This window comes from Trachurus japonicus, chromosome 14 (genome assembly GCF_045865225.1).
Source record: "Trachurus japonicus isolate A0001 chromosome 14, Traja_1.0".
NCBI classification, from domain to species: domain Eukaryota; kingdom Metazoa; phylum Chordata; class Actinopteri; order Carangiformes; family Carangidae; genus Trachurus; species Trachurus japonicus.
In genome coordinates this window covers 21,216,657-21,240,997 of record NC_140920.1, presented here as the reverse complement: position 1 = coordinate 21,240,997, position 24,341 = coordinate 21,216,657, and the positions used below count along the sequence as shown (strand labels likewise).

The window sequence follows — 24,341 nt, the reverse complement described above, 5'->3', positions numbered from 1 at the left end:
TTGAGTTTGCAGTTTTAAAAATTGTACATTAAGGAGGTTACCTATTAGGAAAAAAATATATTATTGTGTTTAAAAAAGCTCATTAGGGACAAGTTATAAACAACCAGAAAGGTGCAACAAATGATTTGAAATGGAAGTAGGAAACACATCAGTGTGAGAGAGTTTCAGTTATTAACTTTAATCTCATTAATGTTCACATCCTGATTTGTTGCCATTGTTCTCCATGAAGGTGTGTGTGTGTGTGTGTGTGTGTGTGTGTGTGTGTGTGTGTGTGTGTGTGTGTGTGTGTGTGTGTGTGTGTGTGTGTGTGTGTGTGTGTGTGTGTGTGTGTGTGTGTGTGTGTCATGCGACTGTGATTCCTGCTGTCGTAACAACGCTGCCTTGTAAAGACTCTGATGGAAGACGCCTCTGTCAGGCGTCAAGTAAATTATTTTGCACCTTCCATCTTCACCATAACCCTAGATCAAATCTAGCATTCATTACAGGGAATCTACCACAACACCACCCTGGACGGCGTAAATGAAATGATGTGTCACTGATTGGATTTTTATAGTATCTGTGTTTCTTTTTTTGTTTCCTCATACAATCTTACCTCCTCCTCCTCCTCCTCCTCCTCCTCCTCCCCCTCCTCCTCCTCCTCCCAGAAACCAGTTCACATCAGTTCCCAGGGTTGACTGAAGTTCACATTTGCACCTAGTGGTGCAGCATGTGGTCAAAACTTATTAGATTTCACTTTGTTTTATATTGTGTCTAAATAATAAAATGGAGTCTCTGTCTGTGCGGTTGAGTGGTGGAGTACATACTAATGAAAAGCACAGATCTGACATTTACCTCCCTCCTGCTCTCCAGCCGTTCTGCTTCCCATTAATTCCCAGTGATTCACTGACTGAATGACCCGAGCAAAGCGCCACCCGCCAGCGCTGACCCTTGTGATGATCCTAACGTGCCCGGTCCATTCCTCACACGGCGCCTTCATACCTTGTTCTCATTTATCTCCTCTGTCGCACAACCAGTCCAAATACACACACACACACACACACACACACACACACACAAGCAATCAAGCAGCCAGCTGGCAGACTAACCAGTCATCTACACGGAAGATTTGGTTTGCTACCTGACATAAAAACACAAAAACGCGGGTGAAAGTTGAAACGAGCTGCCATTTTTCTTTCTCTTCATTCTCGTCCAGCGGCCACGGACACACTTCTGTCCCCGTCCCTTGCAGGTTACTTTTTTAACATCCTTGACTGAGGAACTGAGGCTTATTGTGCTGCTCCACACGCCATAAATTACTCTGAATAAGAGTATCACATAAAAAGGGAAAATGGAAAAGTGCAGTGAGCCAGTTCGCTCCGACACCTCCTCAGCACCTGGAAAACACTTAGAGCAAGGCCTATTAGAGAGCCCTTAGCTCAGCCAGTGATGCGTGAGAGTCCTAATCTCCAGGTCACAGGTGCCTTTAAATTACAAATGCACCCCTTGATACTTCTACATTATTACAAAGGATCGATTTATGACCTGCCCGGTCTCTCTTTGTGATCAGCTGCTGTGTTTTCAGTGCACCTACCCTTCCCCTGTAACCATTACTTCACCAACTATACCTTTACTCCCTTTAACCATTACTTCACCAACTATACCTTTACCCCCTTTAACCATATTTCTCCAACTATACCTTTACCTCGGTTATGGTTTTCCTACATTTCCCCGAAGGCACATCTGGCTCACATTCACTACTTCCCAGAAAGAAAAAAAAAAAGACTCTTTCCGTTAATGGAAACAGTGGTACATTAACCTTATTGGTGCTAGACAAATTCCTCTTCACATAACGGTGCAGTTTTTTTTCTCTCTCTCTCTCTCTTTTTTAATTGATTTATTTGACAGTTAAAGGGACAACGAGGAGTTTTGGAAAAGCGAAGCGTTTCCACACTACATTTATGAGCCTCCGCGCACCGTAAAATTCTTTGACCGGCACAAGACAGACACATGTTTTCATTCATCAATAATTAAAGTCAGAGGTTGGAAGACGATCACATACCGTCGTAGTTCCCACCATAAACGGCGATTCGGCTGCGTTATTCTCATGACTCGCCACAAAACCGAAAGTAAGGAAACGCTATTTCCACCACCACTAATAATAACAAAATAACGAGAGACAAAACGATATATTTATCGAAAATGGGCCCATTACCAAGTGTGGGTAACGTAGATTCATCCACATTAACGTGAGACTTTTTTATAACCAAATAGAAACTCCTCGTTGTCCCTTTAATGAAAGAAACACATACAACCCCCTGACCCACACACATAGAAGGGATTGACAGCATCACATTCCAATAAAAACTGATGAGGATAAAAACAAAGAAAAGTCCAAGATTAATTTACACTGTTTCCTCTTAAATCAGTAATGGCTGATGGCTGAAACACTGCGGCCTTGTACACGTCACGGCTCCACTAAAAACTACAGTGGGTCATACAAAATCCTACCTCTTAATAAAAAAAGGGGTGTAACTCAACCAGAGAAACGATGCAGATCAGTACAAAACTTTCACATATACCCATGCCCAACTCGTTTCATTCAGTAGTGCAGTATTACGCAACGGCTGGACTGGAATTCAATTTTCTACTTAAGAGACAATGATAGCTGCACCATGCCAGACAGCCAAACCTGTTCTGCAGATGCACTGTATTCTGATCTATATTTGACAACTGCAGCATGAAAAAAAATCATTTAATCTGTCTGGTATGATTAGATTTCTCGCTCTATTATATTTTGTGAGAATTAACTTTAAAAGAAAAAAAAGCACTTCACGTGTGCACTGATGTCTTAGATCTGTCAGATTACAGTAGTTGCATAGTATAGCTGCTGCTATTAACAGGTAACTCACTTTGACATTGCATTATCTGCACAAAGTCAGTAAACAACAAACCATGACAATTTTGAGTTACATCAAGTAACTGAGAACAATGCAGGAATTTAACATTGTAGCTAATGTCAAGTAATCAAGCAATCTGTACTCCAATTCAACACTGCAGCTTTCTGATGTGACAACACAGTAGAATAATGGGTTAAATATTTGAGTAAATTGAGGCTGAGCGAAACTTTTTGTTTTGTTTTTGATAAAAGGTAAAAATAAGTCACAAAATACCATAAGCATTGGTGTTACAGATATGGCCTCAGCCTACAAATCATATGGCCCAGACTAATTTCAGCATCTGAAAGAACAGTCGTTCTTAAATCTTGATTCAACTGGACGACCACAATGTTTTCAAGAACCTGAAGCGCCTCAAGAACCTCAACCTGAGGGTAAAAACCCTACGAGATGTCGCAACCTGGATGACTGAGAATCTTCACTCTGACTTTGACTTCACCTACACAGAGGTGCAGCAGCAGCAGCAGCAGATGTGTGGGTTCAATCATAATGACACACACACACAGAGTGTCAGAGCTGGTTCACTGACTCAAAAGGGCGGCTGTTATGAATTTATGTTAAAGAAAAATCAACCAAATTAATCATTTTCAATTACACATTTTACCCACATTAACATCTGAAGAAATCCCCACACTGAAATCTTGTTTTTCGCTTATTTGCATTTAGAGAGAGTTGTAGATGTACGGCGCGGTTCCTGGATGTTTTTGAACTCCCAAGGTGCCATTTGTCATTTGAAAAATCAGCATTTTCATCAGGTCATCATTATATTTTTTAAAACTCTTCTCTTCAGGGAAACTCCACCATTTGAGAACTATTAGTCATTTTCTAAAACAAAAACAACAACAACAAAAAAGATCAACAATCAAATGAGATACACAGAATTGGAGAGGGGGGAAAAAAAGAATCAAACCCAGACGTGGAGAGAAAAGAGGCAAAAGTGGACGTTGTGTTAAGACTTAATAAAAAGCATTTGACTTATTTTCCTAAAACGGTGTCTGGGTTGTTTACTGCACTGCCACGCAACGACGACAACAAAAGATAAAGGGCACATTTCATTGTGAGAGATTATCTATGCGCAGCAGTTTATAGCCTACAAGTGGATTTTCATGATGTATTGAAAATACCTGAAGCTGGTGGTTGCACAGAGGCAACAAAATCAATCAGGAAACAAGCAGCACTCTTTGAGTACACAGTGTGTACAGAATAAGGTGAAACTTGCACAAATACAGTTGTGGAATTGTGGAGTTGATAATATTCCAGATGTTGATAAGATATGATGAAGATAAGTATTTTTTTTATTCCATTCTCAGTTTACTTTCAGTGAACTTCTATTGAAGGCTTCGGTGACACCCTGGTACAGTCTGTGTGTGTGAGTGTGGTCGCTCCACCCATGCATGTCATCCCGACAATGCATGGGTGTCTGCATGTGTGTTCATACTCTAGTGCAGTGGTTCCCAACCTTTTCTGGCTCGTGACCCCATTTTGACATCACAAATTTCATGCGACCCCGCGATAATGTGCAGTCACGTGACTGTGGCCGTCAATCAAGACGCGCTAGCTCAGATATTTTTATATGCTGCATACATGTATTTAAGATTGTGCATGGTGTTTTTTATCATAATTTTATAAAGAATAATTAGTTAATATAATATTTTTATCAGTCAGTACGTTTACATGACACTTGAAAAAAACGAATTATTGCCTTAATCCGACTATAACTGGACAACTGAAGTGCATGTAAACACCTTAGTCCGACTGAAATCGGAGTTGGAGAACTCCGATTAAGACACCCAGATAATGCGATTGGAATTAGATTTTCTCCGTCATGTATACACCTTAGTCGGAGTAGAACTGGACAATGCATGTGCGCATGCTCCACAACCGTAGAGACGGCACCAAGTGGAGCAGAGAAGCCGCCCGAACCCGGCAAAGTAAAGAAAAAAACCCAACGTCAGCGCTGATTCAATGCATTTCACACAGCGCAACCAGCAAGAGTGTTTTATTTAAAAAGAGAGAGAGAGAGAGAAAGGAAGCCCGTATCCTATTCTCAGCGCGCATCCAGCCCAGACGGACGCGTCTGGTCGGGAACTGCAGTTGAGAATTTATTATTAAGCTTATAAGTTAAGTATAAGTTGTTTATATTCAGCTTTTTGCGAGGTGACAGAAAAGTCAACAGGACTGCGGGGCGTATTAACCCGCTGAAGCAACGGGTGACGCCGCATGAGGGGGCGGACCCCGTCAGTTATTCAGTTTTTTCAGTTGCATGTATATTGAGACAAGGACAGAAGTCTGACTTGACGCCAAAATCTAATTTTGAGCATAGCTCGATTAAGCTCTGCATGTAAACGTACTGAGTAATTACTGGACATTTCAGGCGACCCCATTTGAATTCCAGGCGACCCCACGTGGGGTCCCGACCCCAAGGTTGAAAAACACTGCTGTGTGTGTGTGAGTAGCACAGAAGGGAATATCAAAGGAAGACAACATCCACTATATCAGTAGTTTGGTCAAGCATAGCTAATTATTGCCCAGTGTGTGGCATCAGCTCTCCATCACACACACTTTCTCTTTCTCTCTCTCACACACACACACATACAAAGAGAGGCAGACTTTGTATTCAAGGGCCCTTTACTGCTGATGCACACACACACACACACACACACACACACACACACACACACACACACACACACACACACACACACACACACACACACACACACACACACACACACACACACACACACACACACACACACACACACCACACACACACACACACACACACACACACACACACACACACACACACAAAATCAGTTCACTGCTATCAGTTAACTACACTTCCAATATCGCACCGCCTTAACTCTGATGAGAGGAAATTGATTTCCGCCCCACAGTGTCAGAAAATAATTATCTAGGTCAAAGGTAAAAGTAAACAGAGAGAGAGAGAAAGTGTTTTCATACATTCATCTAGAGCAAACACAGTGAGAAAACACAATGACAGCTCATCATCTGGACTTCTCAGACGTAAAGACCCCCACACTTCATCACTTCTGTCAGAGCGGTCCCTCGCAGTCGCCTCGCCGGCTGACATCAACGTCTAACGTCTGAGAGAGTGATGTAACACCGCACAGCCTCAGGTAACAACCCACAGTATTTACACTGTGTAAATAAATGTCAGCTTTGCCACCATCAATTGAACTGATGTAACGTTAAAACATATGTAAAATATTCTCAGTTAAGTTGCCAAAAGCTTTTAAGTGATGCATTTGATGTTTCTGGTTCCTTTGTGTTTGGCTGTGAAAGAAAGTGCGCCACCTACAGAGACGCAGGCTTCTGTTTCCTGCTTCTTGTCTGTAACAACATCTATTGCACGTCTGTCCGTCCTGGGTGAGGGATCCCTCCTCTGTTGCTCACCCTGAGGTTTCTCCGATTTTTCCCTGTTAAAAGGGTTTTCCATGGAGTTTTTCCTCAGTCGATGTGAGGGTCTAAGGACAGAGGATGTTGTTACGATGCCATGTAAAGCCCTTTGAGACAAACTGTTTGTAAAAACGGGCTATACAAATAAAATTGCCTTGCCTTGCCTTGCCTTGTCAGGGCACAACTGAATTGAATTGAATTGAAAACTTTATTGAACAACTATGATATTACTTCTGAGGATGACTGGACCTGATCCAAAGAACGTGATCAGATACCAAAATACATTTTCTCCATGCTCTTCACAGTCCACACTCTCCTTTTCCTCTCCCAAAAAAGAAAGCAATAATTATCCCACGCCACATGATCAGAGCTGATGAGGAGTCAGCCCAGATCCACGGTAAATAGAAACCGGCCCCCGACCGATATAATTTGGACACACGGCCCAGTTTGATTTCCACATATCAGATCTTTTGGATAACAGGAATCAGCTGGACTGGTGAAGAGTTTTACGTCACTATAAAGTGGAGGAGTGACCTCACAGAGTTCATGCAGATCCAGTACCAACAGAAAACCACTGCAAAACAGCGTCAAAGCTTTGGCTGCCTGCTATTTGAATTCAACTCACTTGAACAACTTGAAGCTTGAAGTCCTGCTTGAATCTGGAAAACACATCAACTGTTTTTCAGCATCTTCTCTGACTGAAGCAGCGTTTTCTTTTCGATCCTACTGCTCATGTTTGATTTTCGATGCTTTTCAGCCTCAAATATCTGCATGCAACATTTAGCTGCAACATTCCTGGACTCTTTTTCAGGATGATGAACGCCGGCTGCAGATTTCAACTGAATTTAGTGTATCTGATGAATAATGTAACGCTCATGTGCACTGTCTAGGTTACAGATGTGCAGAATAAGTCATAACTTCCTCTTTCCTATCTGATGGATTAATTGAGATTGACTATAATTGCATGGGAGGGGGTCGTGACAAGTTGACAACACCTCCCTTGGATAATTGCAGCCTGAAAGCTACTTGCTGTGGTTACAACTGTTAAAATGGCGGGGTTACGCAGCGTCGGGTAGACAGTGGTTGACTTCAGTCACAAGGCCACAGATGGATCTATTGGCTTGCACTTTCAGCTCAAAGCACCTCATTGAGCAAAGCAGTCACATGTTGTTTCCAGAGAACCCAAAGTACTTTGACCATTCACACTGATTTTCACAAAATAGACGCTCACACATGGTACAGATAACCTGCGAGCTATGCTAATCAACCTTTGCCTATAAGGGCAGAGCTGATTTAGTCAGTTGGGTTATAACCCCTGTGGGTTGAGTCATTGTAACATTAATTTCTAGTGAAGCTACAGGAGGAAATGTTAGGCTATAGAGAAGCGTTCATGTGTGCAGCAGCAGAGGAAATGCTATTTAGAGAGGCCTATGTTAGCATGTAACACAGATAACAATCCACAGTGTTAAAACCAAATGCTAATGGTTATCCAGTTACATTTCTGAAATTACCAAATAAAAGCCCTGCCTGCCCTTTTCTGTTTTTATCAATGATTGCCGTTTTTGCTCATTTGCCATCTCGCTGACAAAGTGGAACAATGATGTTTTTGGTTTCTATGTCTGAGAAATGCTACACACCTGTCACCGGTCAAGCTACCATCTAAAAATGATAGCAATTATTTCCATTTTACACTCCACTGGCAATCTCACAAATACCACGCAGTCCAGCGTTGCTGATAAGTGTGAAATAAAGGTTTGTTGTGAGGGGGTTGTTGGACAGTATGTAAAACTGTGATGGTGTGTTTTCTCAGAATGATGAATAAAAACTAAAGTTTCTTGAAATGATGAATAAAAACCAAATATTTCCTAAAATAGAATTGAAAACACTGGAGGAGGGGCTATATGTGAAAAATGAAGACGTAGGCTACGGGTTTGTTAACATACAAATTTGGAGATGTCGTTCTGGGCACATGAGTGAAAACAGGAAGTGACTGCACATCAGTCTACTTTAGGACCAAACAGTTGCACAGACGCCTGTGACACATGGGAGAATTTGTGCTGTGACATTTCACAGAATGGGCTCCAACAGCCACTAATATATTTTACAATATACTATATTATATGCAAACTGAGCCATGTGTCCACACAGCTGAGACCACAGGTGAGGAGCAGGCACTAAAGCCACACTGTGTGTCGGTGAGAACAAGTTCACTGAAAACATTCTCTCACAGCCACTTAACCACTTCCCAAACCACCATCGCCTGCAGGCTGGTGCACAGCTGGCTTGTGCCATACTTCAGTAGAGTGTCGCTAGAGTTACTTTGTTATCAATAAATCACTCATCAAACACATCAACATTAATATTCAGTGGTTTCAGGTTTTCAAATGGGATGGTTTGATTGTTATAACTTCTGACTTATGAAAATAAACAGATTAAATTGAGCTGCAATGATTAAAAGAATCATCTGTTTTGATAATCGATTAAATTTCTTTTTCTTTTTTTTTAAGCAAAAATAATCACTTGATGGCCCCAAAGTAAAAAATATATATAATTTGATTGGAAAAAGCAATAATCAACAGACAAATCTATAATCATTTAACTATAATTTGCAGCCATATGTAGAATTAAAGCAGAGGTAAGCGATCCGGTCGTTTTGGCTAACTTCTTGTCAGCCAATGGAGTTAGCAGTCTCCGCCCTCGTCAAGGATCTATTGGTCCTCGTCCCTACGTCACCACATTCACGCGCATCCCTTGGCTGCACACACAGAGAGGACCGCCCCTTTATGCCGTTCTCTCTCCTCATTGGATAAAGGTTGTAGGATACAAGGAAGTATACAAGAAGTTTTTGTCCTCGGCTTACAGCAGAGCAGAGTGACTGACAGACCCGTGTTTCAGACCAAACACTCTATGTAAGTGATTGCTGTCGGAAGAACTATTTAAGACTCATATTAACACAAATATTCCGCTTACTTCTGCTTTAAGATAAATGGTGAGTTTACATGCTCCTCAGATTTACTGCAGTTTGGGAAGTCATTATTCTGACTTTGACTGAGTTCCTGTGCTTTTAAGTCAGGATGTGAAAAACAACATGGAAGATGTGCTGTAAAAAAAAAAAAAAAAAAAAAAACACGCAGTGAAACATCTGTTTCTAATATGTCAGGGTCAGTGCCAATAAAATAAGAAAACAACTTTTCTAACAAATCTAAACCACTGTGGTGGGCGGCAACTGTTACAACACAATAAACTAAATGTTAGCAAAAATTGGATACGCAATACACAAATTTGTTCCACAATCAAAAAATTAAACCAAACATTTGGTTTTGCTTCGTAAATGTATACAACATGAACAGCTCAAACCATTGTGCACCAAAATTGTCATCATCTCTCTGAGTTGTTGTTGAAACTCCTGTGAATTTTGCCAGTCAGAAACTCATTTTTCCAATTACCCTGCCACCACTCGAATACAGCATTTTGAAATATGATGTCAACTGCACAAACATTAGGGCATACGCAAAAATGAAATAAAAAATGAAATAAAAAACAAAACACAAACAAATCAGCAGTGATCGTGCAGTCGTCTGTGTGTCATCTGGCAGCTGCACAATCGGAATCAACCAAACACCAGACACATCTAATGTCATTACTGGTCATCCTCGCAAGTTTGCAGGTCAAAGTTCACTTGGACGTTGTGTCTGTCCAAAAAAACTTGGCTCCATTATTCTGTCTGCAAACCATCAAAGATCTGGTTTGGTAACAATCAGCCTGATCATATGCCGGATTCAATTTTTTTTTTTTTTTGCAAGGACTAGCAGCCAAAGTGACACATAAACACACTGTGGCGGAGCAGGACTCATTTAAAGACTCAAGTCGGCAGCAGGGCCCTGAAGAGTGTAGCTGGAGGCAGTGCACCTGGCTGCTTCCCAGGGTTGTGTGTGTGTGTGTGTGTGTGTGTGTGTGTGTGTGTGTGTGTGTGTGTGTGTGTGTGTGTGTGTGTGTGTGTGTGTGTGTCAGAGAGGAGGCTGCTGGCCCTTTAAAAGCTAAGATGGTGTCCTACAAGCTGCAGTTTCTGCCTTCCGTTTCCTTCCTGTCTCTCAGAGATCACAGAGCATTTAAAATTGAACCTGAGCTAACCTCACACACAGAGAGAGAGAGAGAGAGAGAGAGAGAGAGAGAGAGAGAGAGAGAGAGAGAGAGAGAGAGAGAGAAGAGGCAGAGGAGGCAGAGAGGTTTCCATATCAACGGAGGAAATGACTGCGCTCTCAGCGTGATGTTCCTGCAATGCAATGAGCTCGCTCTTACTAAACTCTCCCACTAATTGCAAAATAAACCGCCTGCCTGCCGAGGATACACTTTGCAATTGGCTGTTAACAGACGACAACACATTCACTGACATTCATTTGGCAACATGTTGAGCTGACAATGTCAACTGTTCTTGTGTGCAGGCGGAGCAGCCCCGCACAGGTAGATGGGTCTCTCCTTCATTGACCAGGGCAAAGTCAATAACGTGCACTTACTTTCTTGTTACGAGTCTCCGTGTGCATCTCGGTTGCCGGAGCGGTGCAGCGGCGGAGGGGTGGAGCAGCAGGAGCAGGAGGGGGTCGGTCGGGGCTTTGGGTGTAGCTCTATCTGAATAAGAACTGTTATGGAGAGAGGAGGGTTCAGGGGGGGACTAGTTTTCCACCTTTACAGTAAATTTTCGGGATATAAGAACACGGTCCCTGCCTCTTCTAAGTGTTTCTTTTCAGTTCATATCCGCAGCGTCGAAGGCTCCTTTTGCTTCCCCCCCAAAAAATAACAGCCAGTCTCTGTGTGCCTCTCCCTCTCTCCCTGTCGGCGTGTTGTTGCCGTGTATTCAAGGGCTGGGCTCTCTCTCTCTGCCTTTTCCTCCTCCGCCTCTCCCTGCTTGTGACCCCACCCTGCGTCCCCACCCCTCATCTCTCTGTCAGTCAGTGAGCTAGGCTGTGCGCAGCCCCGCAGCCCTGCAGAGGAGCGGGGAGGAGAGGAGCCGCGCTGCCGGCGACCTGACACTGGCTGCAGGCAGGCAGGCAGGGCGAGCGGTCGGGGGGGACAGGAGCAGGAGCACAACCGCGCACTACTATTGCATGAGATTTTTTTTTTTTTTTTGCATGCGACTACCATCACCAGCACCACTCTCCCTGGCATCCATGCATACACACATACACACCGCTCCACCCCCACCCATCTCTTAATGCCATGCTGCAGCAGCGGGCAGCTTATTGCTCAGAGATGGGGAAGAGAAGCACCCATGTCACCTTACTGACGTCAGCCAGCAGGCTAATTGAGGACACTTAAGCTGGGTGGGGAGGGTGTGAGCGATTTGGAGTATATTCAGTGGCTTTGCAGCAGCTGTTTGATACAACAGGGAAAAGAGCCAACTAATGAAAAATACGGTTAAAACCACACCCTCGGTATTAGGCTATAACTGGGCGTGGCAATTCAACTGTTATAATGGTTTTTCTTTTCTTGCAAAGAATATTTCATAACAAAACAATTGCATCTATCATGAAAGGGCTTCTGTGGATTTCTGGTTGAAAGAACACAATAAACCCTGCTGAAACCCTGCTAAAATCATGCAATAAATAAAACACGCATGGTTCTATTTTCACTCCAAAACAGCCCAAATTCGAGGCTGTTATATTATCCTCATTGTGGTTCGTGCATGGATGTATTATAGCCTAATACATCAATGGGTTCGTGCCGCAACTCTACTACATTTCCCATCATCCCTCACACCGGAACAGGAAGTACAAAGCGGAAGCATGCGAAGGTAAACTTAAGCTATCAGACATACCAGTGAATTTAAATGAATTAATGTGCTTGAGTCACGCGGGATTGGTTTTAGACCTGCCTGTTGTCATCGGAAAAAATGGTTTAGAGTAGTTTAAAGTTGTTGCGTTTATTTTCACGCCGTTCATTCGCCACACCGCTGTTGTCATGGAGATATCTGCAGCCAACTGAGCTAGCAGTGGCTTCTGTCCTTAGCTGCCGTCATAGATATATATACTGTCAGTATTGAGCTGCCGTGTACGCTTTGCTTCACGTTTAATCCTGACCGTTATAGCCTACTTTTACAAATACATCTTTGTAAATGACTAATTTATTAGGTAACTTCGTTCCGCCGTATGTCGCACCCCTGGCCGCTCTTTTCCTCAGGTCTCATTACCTGTAACTTACCAGCATGTGCATTGTCAAATAGCCTAAAGAATATTAGCGTCCGTAAAAATGTAACAAAACGAAGAAGCTAACGTACACACAGAAGAAAGATTTATTATTGCTCTCATATTTCTCTAAAAAAAAACAAGTGGTTAAATGTATTTCGACAACATTCATAAAACATAGGGTACATTACAGTCTTATCTCTATGAGATTTTATTTAATTGAAATCGATTGAGAAATTTTACTGGGAGTTGCAAACAGCTTCACATTGCTTAATTCATTTCTTTAAGAAACTTGAATACATGATTAACTTAAGTTACTTTCCACCGCCCAGCTTTAGTTTTTATATCTTACCTTAGTTCGTGTCAGGCAAACAGTATTATCATGTAAATATATTATGATTCAGGTGGTCCAGCATTGTAATTGTGTCTTTTATTTATTGATTTTTACTATTCTATGGGTTTGAGCTGAGCTGATAAAAAAAAAAGGAAGAAGGAAGAAAAAACACAAGCATGTGGAAAATAAAGAGTCATATTTTGTATTACTGTTACAGTCAAGATGCATTAAAGGTGTAGTTGTGTTACTATACTGTAAGCACTTTTACAGGGTAGGAGTGGAGATGTGTGCAAAGTGATAGAAGAGAACTATACTGTGTTGATGCTGGTGGTTGTGTCTTCCCGCTGTTATCCCAGCATCCCCTTGTGTCAGAGCTTGTGTCTCTCTGTGTTACATTTGTCAGAGTGAGCCGGAGATCTTGTGAGGATGGTCCGCTGCTGGAGGAACAGGAGACGGAGGGCCAGCGGCAGCTGCACAGCCTCCTGCTACAGCAGCTCCACACCGATGCTGACATCGACAGGTCAGAAACCATCTCTTTGTATCTTTAGAGGACGGGGTTACCATTAAAATATGATATTGCCCTTTGGCCACATTTTCTGCACTTACAGCCAAGTGGGGTTTCCTTCCTTCCTTGTTATACAAATAGTACACTCAGCTATTTAACACAATGTGACCTCCTGTCTGAGCACATCAGCATTTTTCAACAAACTAAATATTCTCTAGTAGATCAAATTGGCAGATATCAAGCCAAAGATCTTACACTTAATAACAGACCATAGCCTAAAACCACAAGACATTATCTCACCTTACAACTAGTTAAAGTACTCATGTGTAGTTGAGTAGGAAAAGAAAGCAGTGTCAGTAGCTTTATTCCTACCAGAGCTCTTTGAGCTGTATAATAAATCACACATTCTTACTGTGAGATGCTATGGGTAAAAGCATGAGTCAAATTCCCTGTTATGTTACCTTCACAGTCTCCCACAGAGCAGCCTGGAGGATCTTCTATACACAGCCCTCAGGGCTACAGAGTCTCACAAAATCATTCTTTATCTGTAGATTTTCATTGTAGAACATCAGAAACAACATCTAAGCCATGTGACCTTGAAAGTGTCCCTTTAAAACCGGTCTTTGATAAGATGGCAGCTGCATTTGGCAGAGCTATGAGAGGATCTTGCATGATGTACACTGATTTACACAGAGTGCCCTAGTGTTGATCTCATTATGGAATCATGTCTGTCTTACAGATGTGTAGCCAAGAGGCAGTGCTTCGCTCCGGCGGCACTTTATCGTCCGTTTGGGGAGCAGGCAGCTGGAGTCAGGAGCCTGTCCCAGTTCCAGGCCCTGCAGGACGGGGAGAAGGAAGTGGCCAGCCTGCGAGAGCTGGGCCTCACCGACGCCGAGGTCCAGCTGTGGCAGAGTAGAGATGCACCAGAGATAACAGAGAAGGTAAAACCTGCTGGAGACACTGAGATGTCTGAGAACAGGAAGAGCTGGGTTTGATTACTTGATCTACTTAATATGTGTTTTTTCTACATTCCTTCATGGTGATCCCCATGTTTGGAAGTGTAAGGCTTAAGAAATACTATAATTTGGAGAAAAGTGATGCTTTCATGCTCAATATTCAAACAGCACATGAATGATGTAACCAAATGAATAACTCATTTGTCATGGTAACACTTACTGGTATATTCATGTACGCATGTGGGCCAGCTCAACAAACTAATGCCTGACATATGACTTCTTTGCCTACACAGTCTCATGGTGTGTGTGCAGCTCCGGGGGCGAAGCAGCAGCGCCTGCAAGTAATCAGAGACAAAATTGAAGCCAGGGCGGAGCTCCTGTCCCGTCCACAGCGCTTCGCCAGCAGCCGGCCGCTCTCACGCCGAGAGATGGAGATTGAACAAGCACTGTTCCAAGGAAATGACCGTCTTGGCTTCCTCTCCGCGCTTTATCATCGAGGTATTGAGAGTCATCATCTGACAGGCAGTCATTGCTGTCAAACAAGCTATACAGAACATTTCTATTTATTCCATCAATCATACAAGGCTCCACACCCAGACATATAAGAAGCAGAATGAAAAATAAAAACAGGTTATTCAGGCACTAACAATAGATGAGTTTCTTACTTCGAGCTTTTTGAAACTCTAGGTTATTGAGCACCAATTTTAAAACAGAGTTTTTTGGAAAGGTAAAATTATGTTATCTATGTTCCAGGGCTTAGATTACAGCCTTCAGACATCTTCAGTACAGTTTTAGAAGTCAGAAATATGTTGTGGTTTTTTTCATGAAGAAACCAGTTGTTGTTTGCCTGAGTACTCAGAGGCAACTGTAATTTTCTGTTCTCTTCTCTTCTTTTCTCTTTCTTCTTTTTTTCATATCAAATCAAAGGCAATAAAATCTGCAAGCAAATGTTCATCCTCAAATAATCTCATACGTGAAAGAATGAATGAATAGAGTAGTGAGAGTAATAATAATTCATAACCGACATAACCAAATATTAGGATAAATTAGGTGCTCGAAACAACAGTACTGAGGAACGAAATGTGATAAAATTGTCATCAAGTCCACATCAGAAAGTTTCATCAGGGTTGTTGTTGTTGTTGTGTTGTTGTTGTGTTTTTCTCCACAGAGGAAGAGAACCAGGAGGGCCAGCAGGGGGCAACGTCCTCTGATCCAATAGACTCTCTCTACAGAGATGTTCTCAACAAGGACAGACAACAGGCTTCAGTGCAGGGAGAGACCACTGCAGCGTCACACCTGTCTATGCACAGAACTGTATCTGACCAATCACAAAGCTCACAAACAGACAATGACCAATCTAAGGAGCCTCAGTCAGAGCTGCGGTGGGAAAATAGTGGATCGTCAGGTCGGCCAGAGTCAAGCTCTGACACCTCAACGCAGCAGCAGCAGCAGCAGCAGCAGCAGCAGCAGCAGCAGCAGCAGCACGCTCATGACCGACAGGAGCAAACACCGGCTGCTCCTACAAGGATAGAAATAAACCAGCCAATCGGCAGTCTGAGTGGAGCGGTGAAGGCGGGTCCGCGGGGGCCGCTGACTGTCAGAGGGGAGATTGAGACGATTACAGACGAGGAAATCCTGCAGAACCGTGAATCTGATGAGGGGATCCAGAGCATCCAGAGGTTCCGGAACTACCTGCCTGGGAAACCGTCTAAGGTGTCAACAGCTGCACGTAGTCGCCACAAATGTGTTGTTTGGGTGTAAACGAGGTGAATGCGATGGTTAATTCATCAGACATTACCTACAGCCTAGCCACAATGCTAACAGTTTCCAACACAAATTAAAAGAATAATTATTAATCAGTAAAATCCAGTACAGAGATTCAAAAAAGAAAAAAAAAAGTTTAGATGTAAACAAAGCTCTCAGCTCTTCCCCAGCAGTACTGTATGCCTCACAGTGTGCACTTCCGTCTAAATGTGCATTTTATTTTTTTGACAGCAGGGGACATAGTTTAATTTTAAGTCTGACCTCCAGTTTTATATGCCACTGTTGATAAAGAGCATCTTAATGGACAGTATATAGTCATAAAATGTTGCATTGGAATTGGACTAGTTTAAAGAATGAATCCTCATTCAACGAATTAAAATGCAATAACGTCCATCACTAGAACCATTAGAGAAACTGCACTGTTTTAAAGCTAATAATTGCGGAAGGACATCACCTCATAGTCATTTGAAACATTCAATATCTGCCGCCGGAGAAGAGCTGACTCATAAATTGAACTTTCTTCCAAAGAAAAGGATGGTAATTGCTGTGGTCTGTTGTTATATTTCCCAGCGGCAGCGGCTCCAAACTGAACACCACACCCTTATTATATTGGATGCACACTGAACATGGTGTGACGGTGGCATGACAGGCAGTCATGAGAGTAGTCCAGCATTGTGTGGTTCACCTCACCTCACCAAGAATACATTGTGTAGTATGTATGATGCAATGCTGTGAAGAGAAAGCAGTGAGTGGTTAAACCCACTCCATGGGGTTTTTGTGCAGTGGCTCACTGTCAACTGTTGTCTTGGTGCGACTCCCTGTAGGTGCTGTGTGTGAAGAACATGAGCACACAGGCGTCTGTGGCCCAGCTGGTGGCGCTGTTCTCCAGGTTCGAGCCAGGGACTGGGCCCCGGGTTGTTTACCGCCTGCTGACTGGGAGGATGAAGGGTCAAGCCTTCATCACTCTGCCAGGTTAGACCCACACTGATGATGACAAAGCATCATTTATACCTGACCGCTGCGTACTTTCCATTGTACATGTTATTAGGTGTACTTATTTTCCTTTGGCAGATGCTGAAATTGCCCAAAGAGCCTTGCAGTTGGTCCATGGATACCGGTTGCTAGGGAAACCTTTGGTGGTAGAGTTTGGCCGTGATCGACAGGAAGAGGAGAAACAGAAGGAGACACAAGTGCAGGAGGAGAAGAAATAAAAAATAAACAACACATGTTTATACAAGTATTGTCCATAGCAGACTATGATGGATGTAATTGTAGATTTTTTTTTTTTTTTTTACAGTGGTCTTCTTCATCTTTGCTATATCAATAAATGTCTATGTGTAAAATGTTTTACACCATCTTCCATCTGTATTTAAATATTCCTTTTTAACTTAATCGTCCTTTGTGGGGGTTTCCCTAACATTTAGCTCTAGTTTTAAATTACCTACATGATTTGCTTACTCATAAGAACCTCAAATATTTGTTCAAATTGAGATTCAAATTTACAGTTTACCAAGGATAACGATAATTCTGTATGTCCAAATCCTGAGGCTCAACAAAAACTGAGCTTTTCTTTCTGTAAGCACCTGAGCATCTACCTCTGACAGACAATGAACCCTCTGACCTCAATGAAATTAAGTGCAGGCATTTATGTGGCAGAGTATAGAAATAATGCATAGGGTTGTATAAATATGGTGGTTGTGTAACGATCACTACAGGGGACACAAGTGTGTGGTTTTCATCTGGGTTGATACACGTTGGCTTCTAATCAGTTGGTAACTCCACTGCTGCGGAACATTAAGGTCAACCATAATGATTTTTTTCAAGACTGTTAAAATTCAGTGTCGTTCCTCTGTCAGACACTAGATGGAGCCATTCAGTCATTCAGAGTTAGTTTGTTTTTTTTGGGAGAGGACTTGGTCTAACAAAAGAATTCATACAGTCTCTGAAGCTGAATTAAGTTTCTTGACAAACTGCCCATTACGTCATCTTGTCTCTGTGTAGTGGCTGGTAATAGTCTCACTTGTCTTGTGTTGTGCTTCTGGGGCTTGGTCCATGTTTCTCTCGCATCTTAGGACATTACAGGGCTGATTGGCTGATTATCTTCATCATTATATAGAACAAACTAGTATCACATTTGATGAATGAATAAGCCTTGAAAAATAAAGTTAAGTCAAACCCTTATTAACTCCACTGAAGAAACCAGGGAAGGTTCATTTGTAGCGTTCAGGAGAATCTACTGTATGTTTTTGAGATTGTGTTTGTCTTTCTCACAGCCCCAGTGTGTGTGTGTGTCCCTCGTCCACTTATCTCGTTGGTGTTCTCTCGGTCAAAGTTGTATTGGTGAAACCAGGTCAGTTCCTGTCCGCCCCACAGTCCCAGTTTCCCTCTGAACTCCACCACCAGGAGCTGCAGTCACATACTGAAGCTTAAAGATCTTGTTCAGAGTCCTGCATGACTAATGACCTCAGTTATGTGATGTCCCTAAAATAAGACACAACCAAGCCTGTGGCTCATGTGTTTATGCTGTTCTTAAATCCACTGAGACCCAGCAAAAAAATCAGCACACATCAAGGTGAAGACTCACAATCACTCAAGTACAAACTGTGCCATAAAGTTCTGGTTGAGAGGCGATCAAATCCCAGTCCTCTGGAGAACCTTTAAAACTTCAAATCTAAAAGTGGTCTGACTCTCACAGTTGGCTGTAAGCTGACCTTGTAAGCACGTGTATTTCAGTTTCATCTCCTGGTCAAACTTAAACTGCATATTGATCGGACTAAAGTATTAGCTTTGTTTGTTCTGGTTTGTTTGTGTTGAGCTTGTGTTTGCCTTCAGGTCAGGGCTGTGATCTTTTTCCTATTCTGGACAGTCAAAACAGCAATTAACAATCAGTATCGTCAACACTTTTTTATCTTTTAACAATTCAAAAAGGTCTTTATCTGCCAATTATTTTGTGTTCACATGAAAAGAGCAGTAATTTAAAAAACTATTTAGCCCAAAATAAAACAAGAGAGAAAGAAAGAAAGAGCCACTTTTTTCTTTTCTTTTTTTACATTAAATAAAATGTTTCAAAGTTGTAGCACTTGTACGAGAGTATAGTATAATTGAAAATTGTGTGTAAAATAAATAAAAAGGCTTCAACAAATAGTACATAAGAAATGTTTGCCTTTATTTCCAAAAAAAAAACAACCTAAAAACAGCATCTGTGTTCTGGAAATACAGTATATCCCTGATGATCGTCAGAGATGAATCATCTGAGAACAATGACACAAAAACAAGACAGAAGAAAAAGTTTCATTTTATGGTGATGTGTCCAGTACTGTGAAGCACATTTTGCTCCAAGCAACAAGAATAACATTTCTACACTATGGTATTAAGGCACATACTTGAATGAGTCAGAGAGTTACTATCAGGGGGATGGTGAGATTTTATTTATTTACGGTACACATCCTGCATGTGGACAGTCCAGGGGACTAACTCTCATCAGGCTGCAGTGAGTCAGAGTTTCAACTGATACAGTACTGTGAGAAATGTTCAGTAGGGTTCAGGTGAGAAAGGTCAGGGTTGGCAAATAGTCGAGCGACACTTGTCAAGAGATTTTATCTCACTTGATAGTTGAGCATCAGCATTGGAGAGTTTAAATGATTACAGCTTACACAAAGTCTGTTCAGTGTCAGTCTTTGATGTTTACATTAACAAACATTCATGTTATTTTTTCTTATCTTTTTTGTCTTCTCAATGTTTATTTTTTTTCTTTTACACTGGGTTAATATCAATGACAGCACATGAAATTTGTCCAAAAACACACACACAATTAAAAGGTTCTGTTATCACTTTTCTACATAAGAAAGAAGAGCCAATGCAAACATGTTGTCCTGCACATTTCTTAAAAAGTATACAGTCCTCAGAAAAGATGCAGGGAGAAAACCTCCCAGTCCAGATGTCACTGTTTTCTACTTAGACACTTCAAGATGTAATCTTTATTATCATTTTACCAACATTTTTGAAAAAAAAGGGAAAAATAAGATCTACAACAGACTGCAGACCATGAAGTAACAACATGTTGCTCTGTCAGGCGTACACACATGACAACATTTGATTAAATACACCATAAAAAAAAGGTGAGCATAAGGTTATTGAGAGTGATGTGTAAAAGGGTGATGGAGTGGCAGTGAGCTCAGACGTATCCAGTGATGTCATATCCTGCCGCAGTGGGCTTCTTCACCCCCTGGCCTCCTGTACTCAAGTGGGAACTGTCACTCGTACTGCGCAAAAGTGTCTGCCCCCTGCTGGCTGCATTGGTGCCCCCCACCTGCAGGGTGGGGTTGCGGTAGGTCTGTGAGCTTGTCCGTACCCCTATGCCAGGCATGCCGCCTCCTACCGGATACGGATACCCTCCACCTTGTCGTCGGCCACGGCCTCCATCCTGCTCCTCGCAGCATGACACGCACAGCAGACCCCCTCCCAGCATGGAGACCAACGCTGAAGCCAGTCCAACGTAAAGGCACTCCCCCAGCTCGTACTTCATGCTGGCAGGTATATTTGGTCTGTAGAAGGTCTGGACTACTTCATGCGTTGTCCACGCCACAGGTATGAGCGCCAGGAAGCCTGCAGTGAGGAATAAGCCCCCACCGGCACCAGCCACACGACTCTTAACCGCACCCGAGCCCTCCAGGCAAAGAGTGCACTGCATGCCCAGGGTTGACATGGCAATTGCAATGATAGACATCACCACGGAGATGACCATGAGGGCCCGGGCTGCCTGCAGGTCGGAGGGAAGGGCCAACATGGAGTTGTAGGTCTCACACTGGAAGGACCCCGTGCTCTGATAAACACACTCCATCCACAGGCCCCTCATGTTGGCCACGGCCGTGACAATGTTGGAGCCGATGTGTGCAGATGTTTGCCAGTATGGTAGCACCGTGGCAACAAGGGTGCCCAGCATCCCAAACAGGCCCAGGAAGAAGCCCATCAGCTCCAGAGCTGCTGATGCCATGGTGATAACTATGATGGAAAGGAAAACACAGAGGGGATCAATCAAACTGGCCCAAAGAGATCAGTTCCTGTTGTTAAATCACAAAAAACGATTCTGTCCAAATGTTACCAAAATTACGTAACAAATTATATGACTTCCATTTAATATTGATGAAAATTTTGTTGTAAAAAAAACAAGAGCCTAGAAGTAGACTAGAATGACAATATAGCCTGTGTCTAATTATCTGCAAAATATGTTTATTTTGAAATTTAAGTTTAATAAAAGTAGCTTCAACTATACACATAGTTATAGCCTCAGTATGGCTAATCTGATCAAACAGCTGCTTTTGTTTGTTACCATGCTAAGTGTTCAGCATACTAATTCATCCAAACACCTGCTGCTGCTACAACAACACAGAAACCCACAACTAACAGAATTTTGTATTTTTACTAGTTTTCTGGACAGATGTCTGTAGGACAAGAAGACTACGCACATAGCCTGAAAGCTAACAAGTTGTGATTAGCTAAAGCTGATTTAGTTAATTTGATAGCTACAGGTAAATTGGATCAAATGAAGCATTTAACCATTTTAAATTCTCACCATTTAAACCACCAGATTTAATTAATCCCGTGTAGACTAGTCCACTATAGGATTTGTTAGCCTTATTGCTAGTCCTACAGAACTGCTAGTTCCTAAGTTAGCTATTATAGTGGTTTGCTAACGTGTGAATTTCCAGCTGAATAAACAGGTGGTAATGTCATTTTATTGTTGAAGTAGCCTAACCTCTGGTGTCTGTGGCTTTTTACAGCCATTTTGCCACAACCTGTTGATTTTGAATTTATTTCACTATTGCAGATGTTAGAAAATATCTCTATATCAAATTTACAACTTGTAGGCTACAATGTGGGTACTGCATCTTAATGCCATTGTAAAATGTTGGTAGGAGCTCATAGGCTAAGTCTCATTTGTAGCTACATGCTTATTAAGTAGGCCTAAATGTTTTTTCGTAATGCTGTTTACTTTAAGCCTGTGACTGAGACTTGGTGCAGGTTGTTTTTTGTCCAGATAGTTTCTCGTACGTTAGGCTACATTGTTTGTGTCCTGTGTAGCTGCAGCCAAATATTTGCCCTTTTGAAACACTGTTAGTATTAAATGCCAGACATAATTTAAAATCTGCAGTAGTTCATCCATCCTCCTGGTAGCATAACTGTATTACAAATTTCAGTCAATATAACACTGACATGCACCATACACACAGAACCCACATGTATGCATTACCTGAGACTGGTCCTGGTTGTGGAAGAGCCAAGCCCTGGACTCGCTGAGGATTTGATTATGTTTGTTTGCTGCAGGAGCTGAAGTTGCAGCTGGAGAGGAGGATGAGGAGGTAGAGGATGAAGATACAGTCGAGCTTGTCGTCTGCTCAGATTGTATTCTCCAGTGGTATTTCTCTTGAACCTGCTTCTGCTTCTCCAGTAGAAAAAAGAAATGTTGTTCTTTTTCTTTTCTCCTGTATCAGACTCTCACTGCCTCCTCAGACCTTGACATAGTCACAGCTGTTGTGCTGCTGCTGCTGCTGTACTTTTAAATGGCACTTAGTCTGCTGGCTGCATTGGACCGAGGGACAGAAACACTTTCAGAACATACACTGTTTAAGAAGAAATACAGTCCTTTGTTGAAGCACTGCCCATTTAGAGGACCATTCACATCAAACCCCTATAATAAAGACAATAGACACAAAATTATAATCTGTGCACCGGCACCTTGTCTCCCTCCTGACACCGCCTCTCGTCTGTCTCAGTCAGATGTTCTGCTGTCTTTGTTTGAGAGTGAGATCTGTCCCTCATTCAGACCTTCACCTCCTGTCACATACACACACACACACACATACACACTGACGTTGACACCTCTGACAGTGACACACGCATCCTCTTTGCCAGCCAGGTTAATCATTCTCTCATTGGTCATCCCTCCAAAACAGACCTTTGGTATCCCATCGACAGCAGCTCGGTCCAAAAACAAAAACTTGACCAGACCCCTGTAACAGAATGAATGTTTCAGCATCAGTTTCTTGTGTAGGGGTAAAATCTCTTTTATTACGCAAAACATTTGATGGTCTTGTTCTTTGTTACATTTATGAAAAGAAAAGAGCAGTTGTCCTTTAAAAAGTGTAGCCTCACTCAGCCCACTCTGCAGAAATCCACAAAACTGCTTATGAGCATTCCTGTATTTTTAATTAAAATGGGTAGTGAAATAAGCAGCCCTGAAGCAAGACGGGAAAAAGTAAGGAGAAACACTAAAATGCTTTTAAAATGATGTTTTATTTTCATCTCATCTCATCTGGATTACACCCTACAATAAATTATAAATACATGCATGAATACTAGAATAAATAAGAAATGTATTTATGGTTTTATAAATTATATACTGTCAATGAAACAAATTCAATCTTATGTTTCACTGTGGAATTCCAGCAAACATTGTGATTAATTAAATCAATGAACGGATTTTATTCCAATCATTAAAATCAGTATTAAAAAGCTAGAATAGGATACTATTAATGACTCAATCAATTGATTTATAAAGATGTTTTGTTTGTTTGTTTTTTAAAGTCATGAATTATTTTGATGGCACCATCCAGATTCCATACACTGCCATATTGTTACTGTAATTTAAAGCTCAGTTCAGCTGACACCAAACTTGGCTGCCACTTGTGCATTGTCATCCATCAAATGTCTGCTGGGGTGTCAATTTGAAGACTGTCAGTGCTAATTAAATCAAAAAACCTCAAGTCATTAAAAAAAAAAGGTTAATAAAAATAAATGTAGTACATACCATGTCAGTGTGCCCACAGATGACAGATGATGATCTCTCGTCGGTCAGTATCATTGTCATGTAAGCTGTTTACCTGTGCCATTGTTGGGTGTATCAGTGTCGCCATTTACAGTCGCCCTGTTTGCTGCTGATCTGGATCCCGAAGCTCGGCCCTTTAGTTTCTAATCCCTCACATGGCAGCAGCATCATAATGGGATTAGCTTGTAATCCAGTCACTTCCCGTATGAAGTAGACTGCGAGGGCAACGTCCACACACTCAGAAACACTGAGCCATTATTATGAACCACAGAGGGGCATTATCTGGACACAGTGCATATTAATGAGGCAGCTCAGGTCAGCCAGTGTCCCGTTGTTATATTCTTGTTACTGACTGGTGGTCTCTCACAGTGAATAAATGAAAGGAGCATCATGACCATTGAAATCAGACAAACTTGTGATAA

The 24,341-nt window shown here is 42.0% G+C and overlaps 3 protein-coding genes across 4 annotated transcripts in view; 1 reads left to right on the top strand and 2 right to left on the bottom strand.

The window, feature by feature from the left end:
* The window catches only part of klf8 (Kruppel like factor 8), an 80,171-nt gene extending 68,946 nt beyond the window's left edge, over window positions 1–11,225 (bottom strand). Inside the window, exon 1 of one of the 2 annotated variants that reach the window (XM_085798328.1) lies at window positions 10,871–11,225. In XM_085798328.1, coding sequence (XP_085654454.1) covers window positions 10,871–10,897 — 27 coding nt within the window. In that variant the 5' untranslated portion in view covers window positions 10,898–11,225. The remainder of the gene's footprint in view (window positions 1–10,870) is intronic. The other variant, XM_085798329.1, reaches the window with a different exon arrangement.
* The window catches only part of rbm41 (RNA binding motif protein 41), a 72,429-nt gene extending 54,651 nt beyond the window's left edge, over window positions 1–17,778 (top strand). The window contains exons 2-8 of the mRNA XM_085798331.1: window positions 12,125–12,144; window positions 13,273–13,389; window positions 14,114–14,315; window positions 14,624–14,828; window positions 15,499–16,043; window positions 16,919–17,066; window positions 17,166–17,778. Coding sequence (XP_085654457.1) covers window positions 12,137–12,144; window positions 13,273–13,389; window positions 14,114–14,315; window positions 14,624–14,828; window positions 15,499–16,043; window positions 16,919–17,066; window positions 17,166–17,305 — 1,365 coding nt within the window. The 5' untranslated portion in view covers window positions 12,125–12,136 and the 3' untranslated portion in view covers window positions 17,306–17,778. The remainder of the gene's footprint in view (window positions 1–12,124; window positions 12,145–13,272; window positions 13,390–14,113; window positions 14,316–14,623; window positions 14,829–15,498; window positions 16,044–16,918; window positions 17,067–17,165) is intronic.
* A 1,461-nt stretch (window positions 17,779–19,239) lies between these two features.
* Window positions 19,240–24,014, bottom strand: cldn2 (claudin 2). The gene is made up of 3 exons (XM_085798327.1): window positions 23,902–24,014; window positions 22,345–23,104; window positions 19,240–21,095 (listed from the first exon to the last, which is right to left on the bottom strand). The coding sequence occupies exon 3, from the start codon at window positions 21,085–21,087 to the stop codon at window positions 20,269–20,271; it is 819 nt and encodes a 272-aa protein (XP_085654453.1). The 5' UTR covers window positions 21,088–21,095; window positions 22,345–23,104; window positions 23,902–24,014; the 3' UTR covers window positions 19,240–20,268.
* Between the last annotated feature and the right edge of the window lie 327 nt (window positions 24,015–24,341).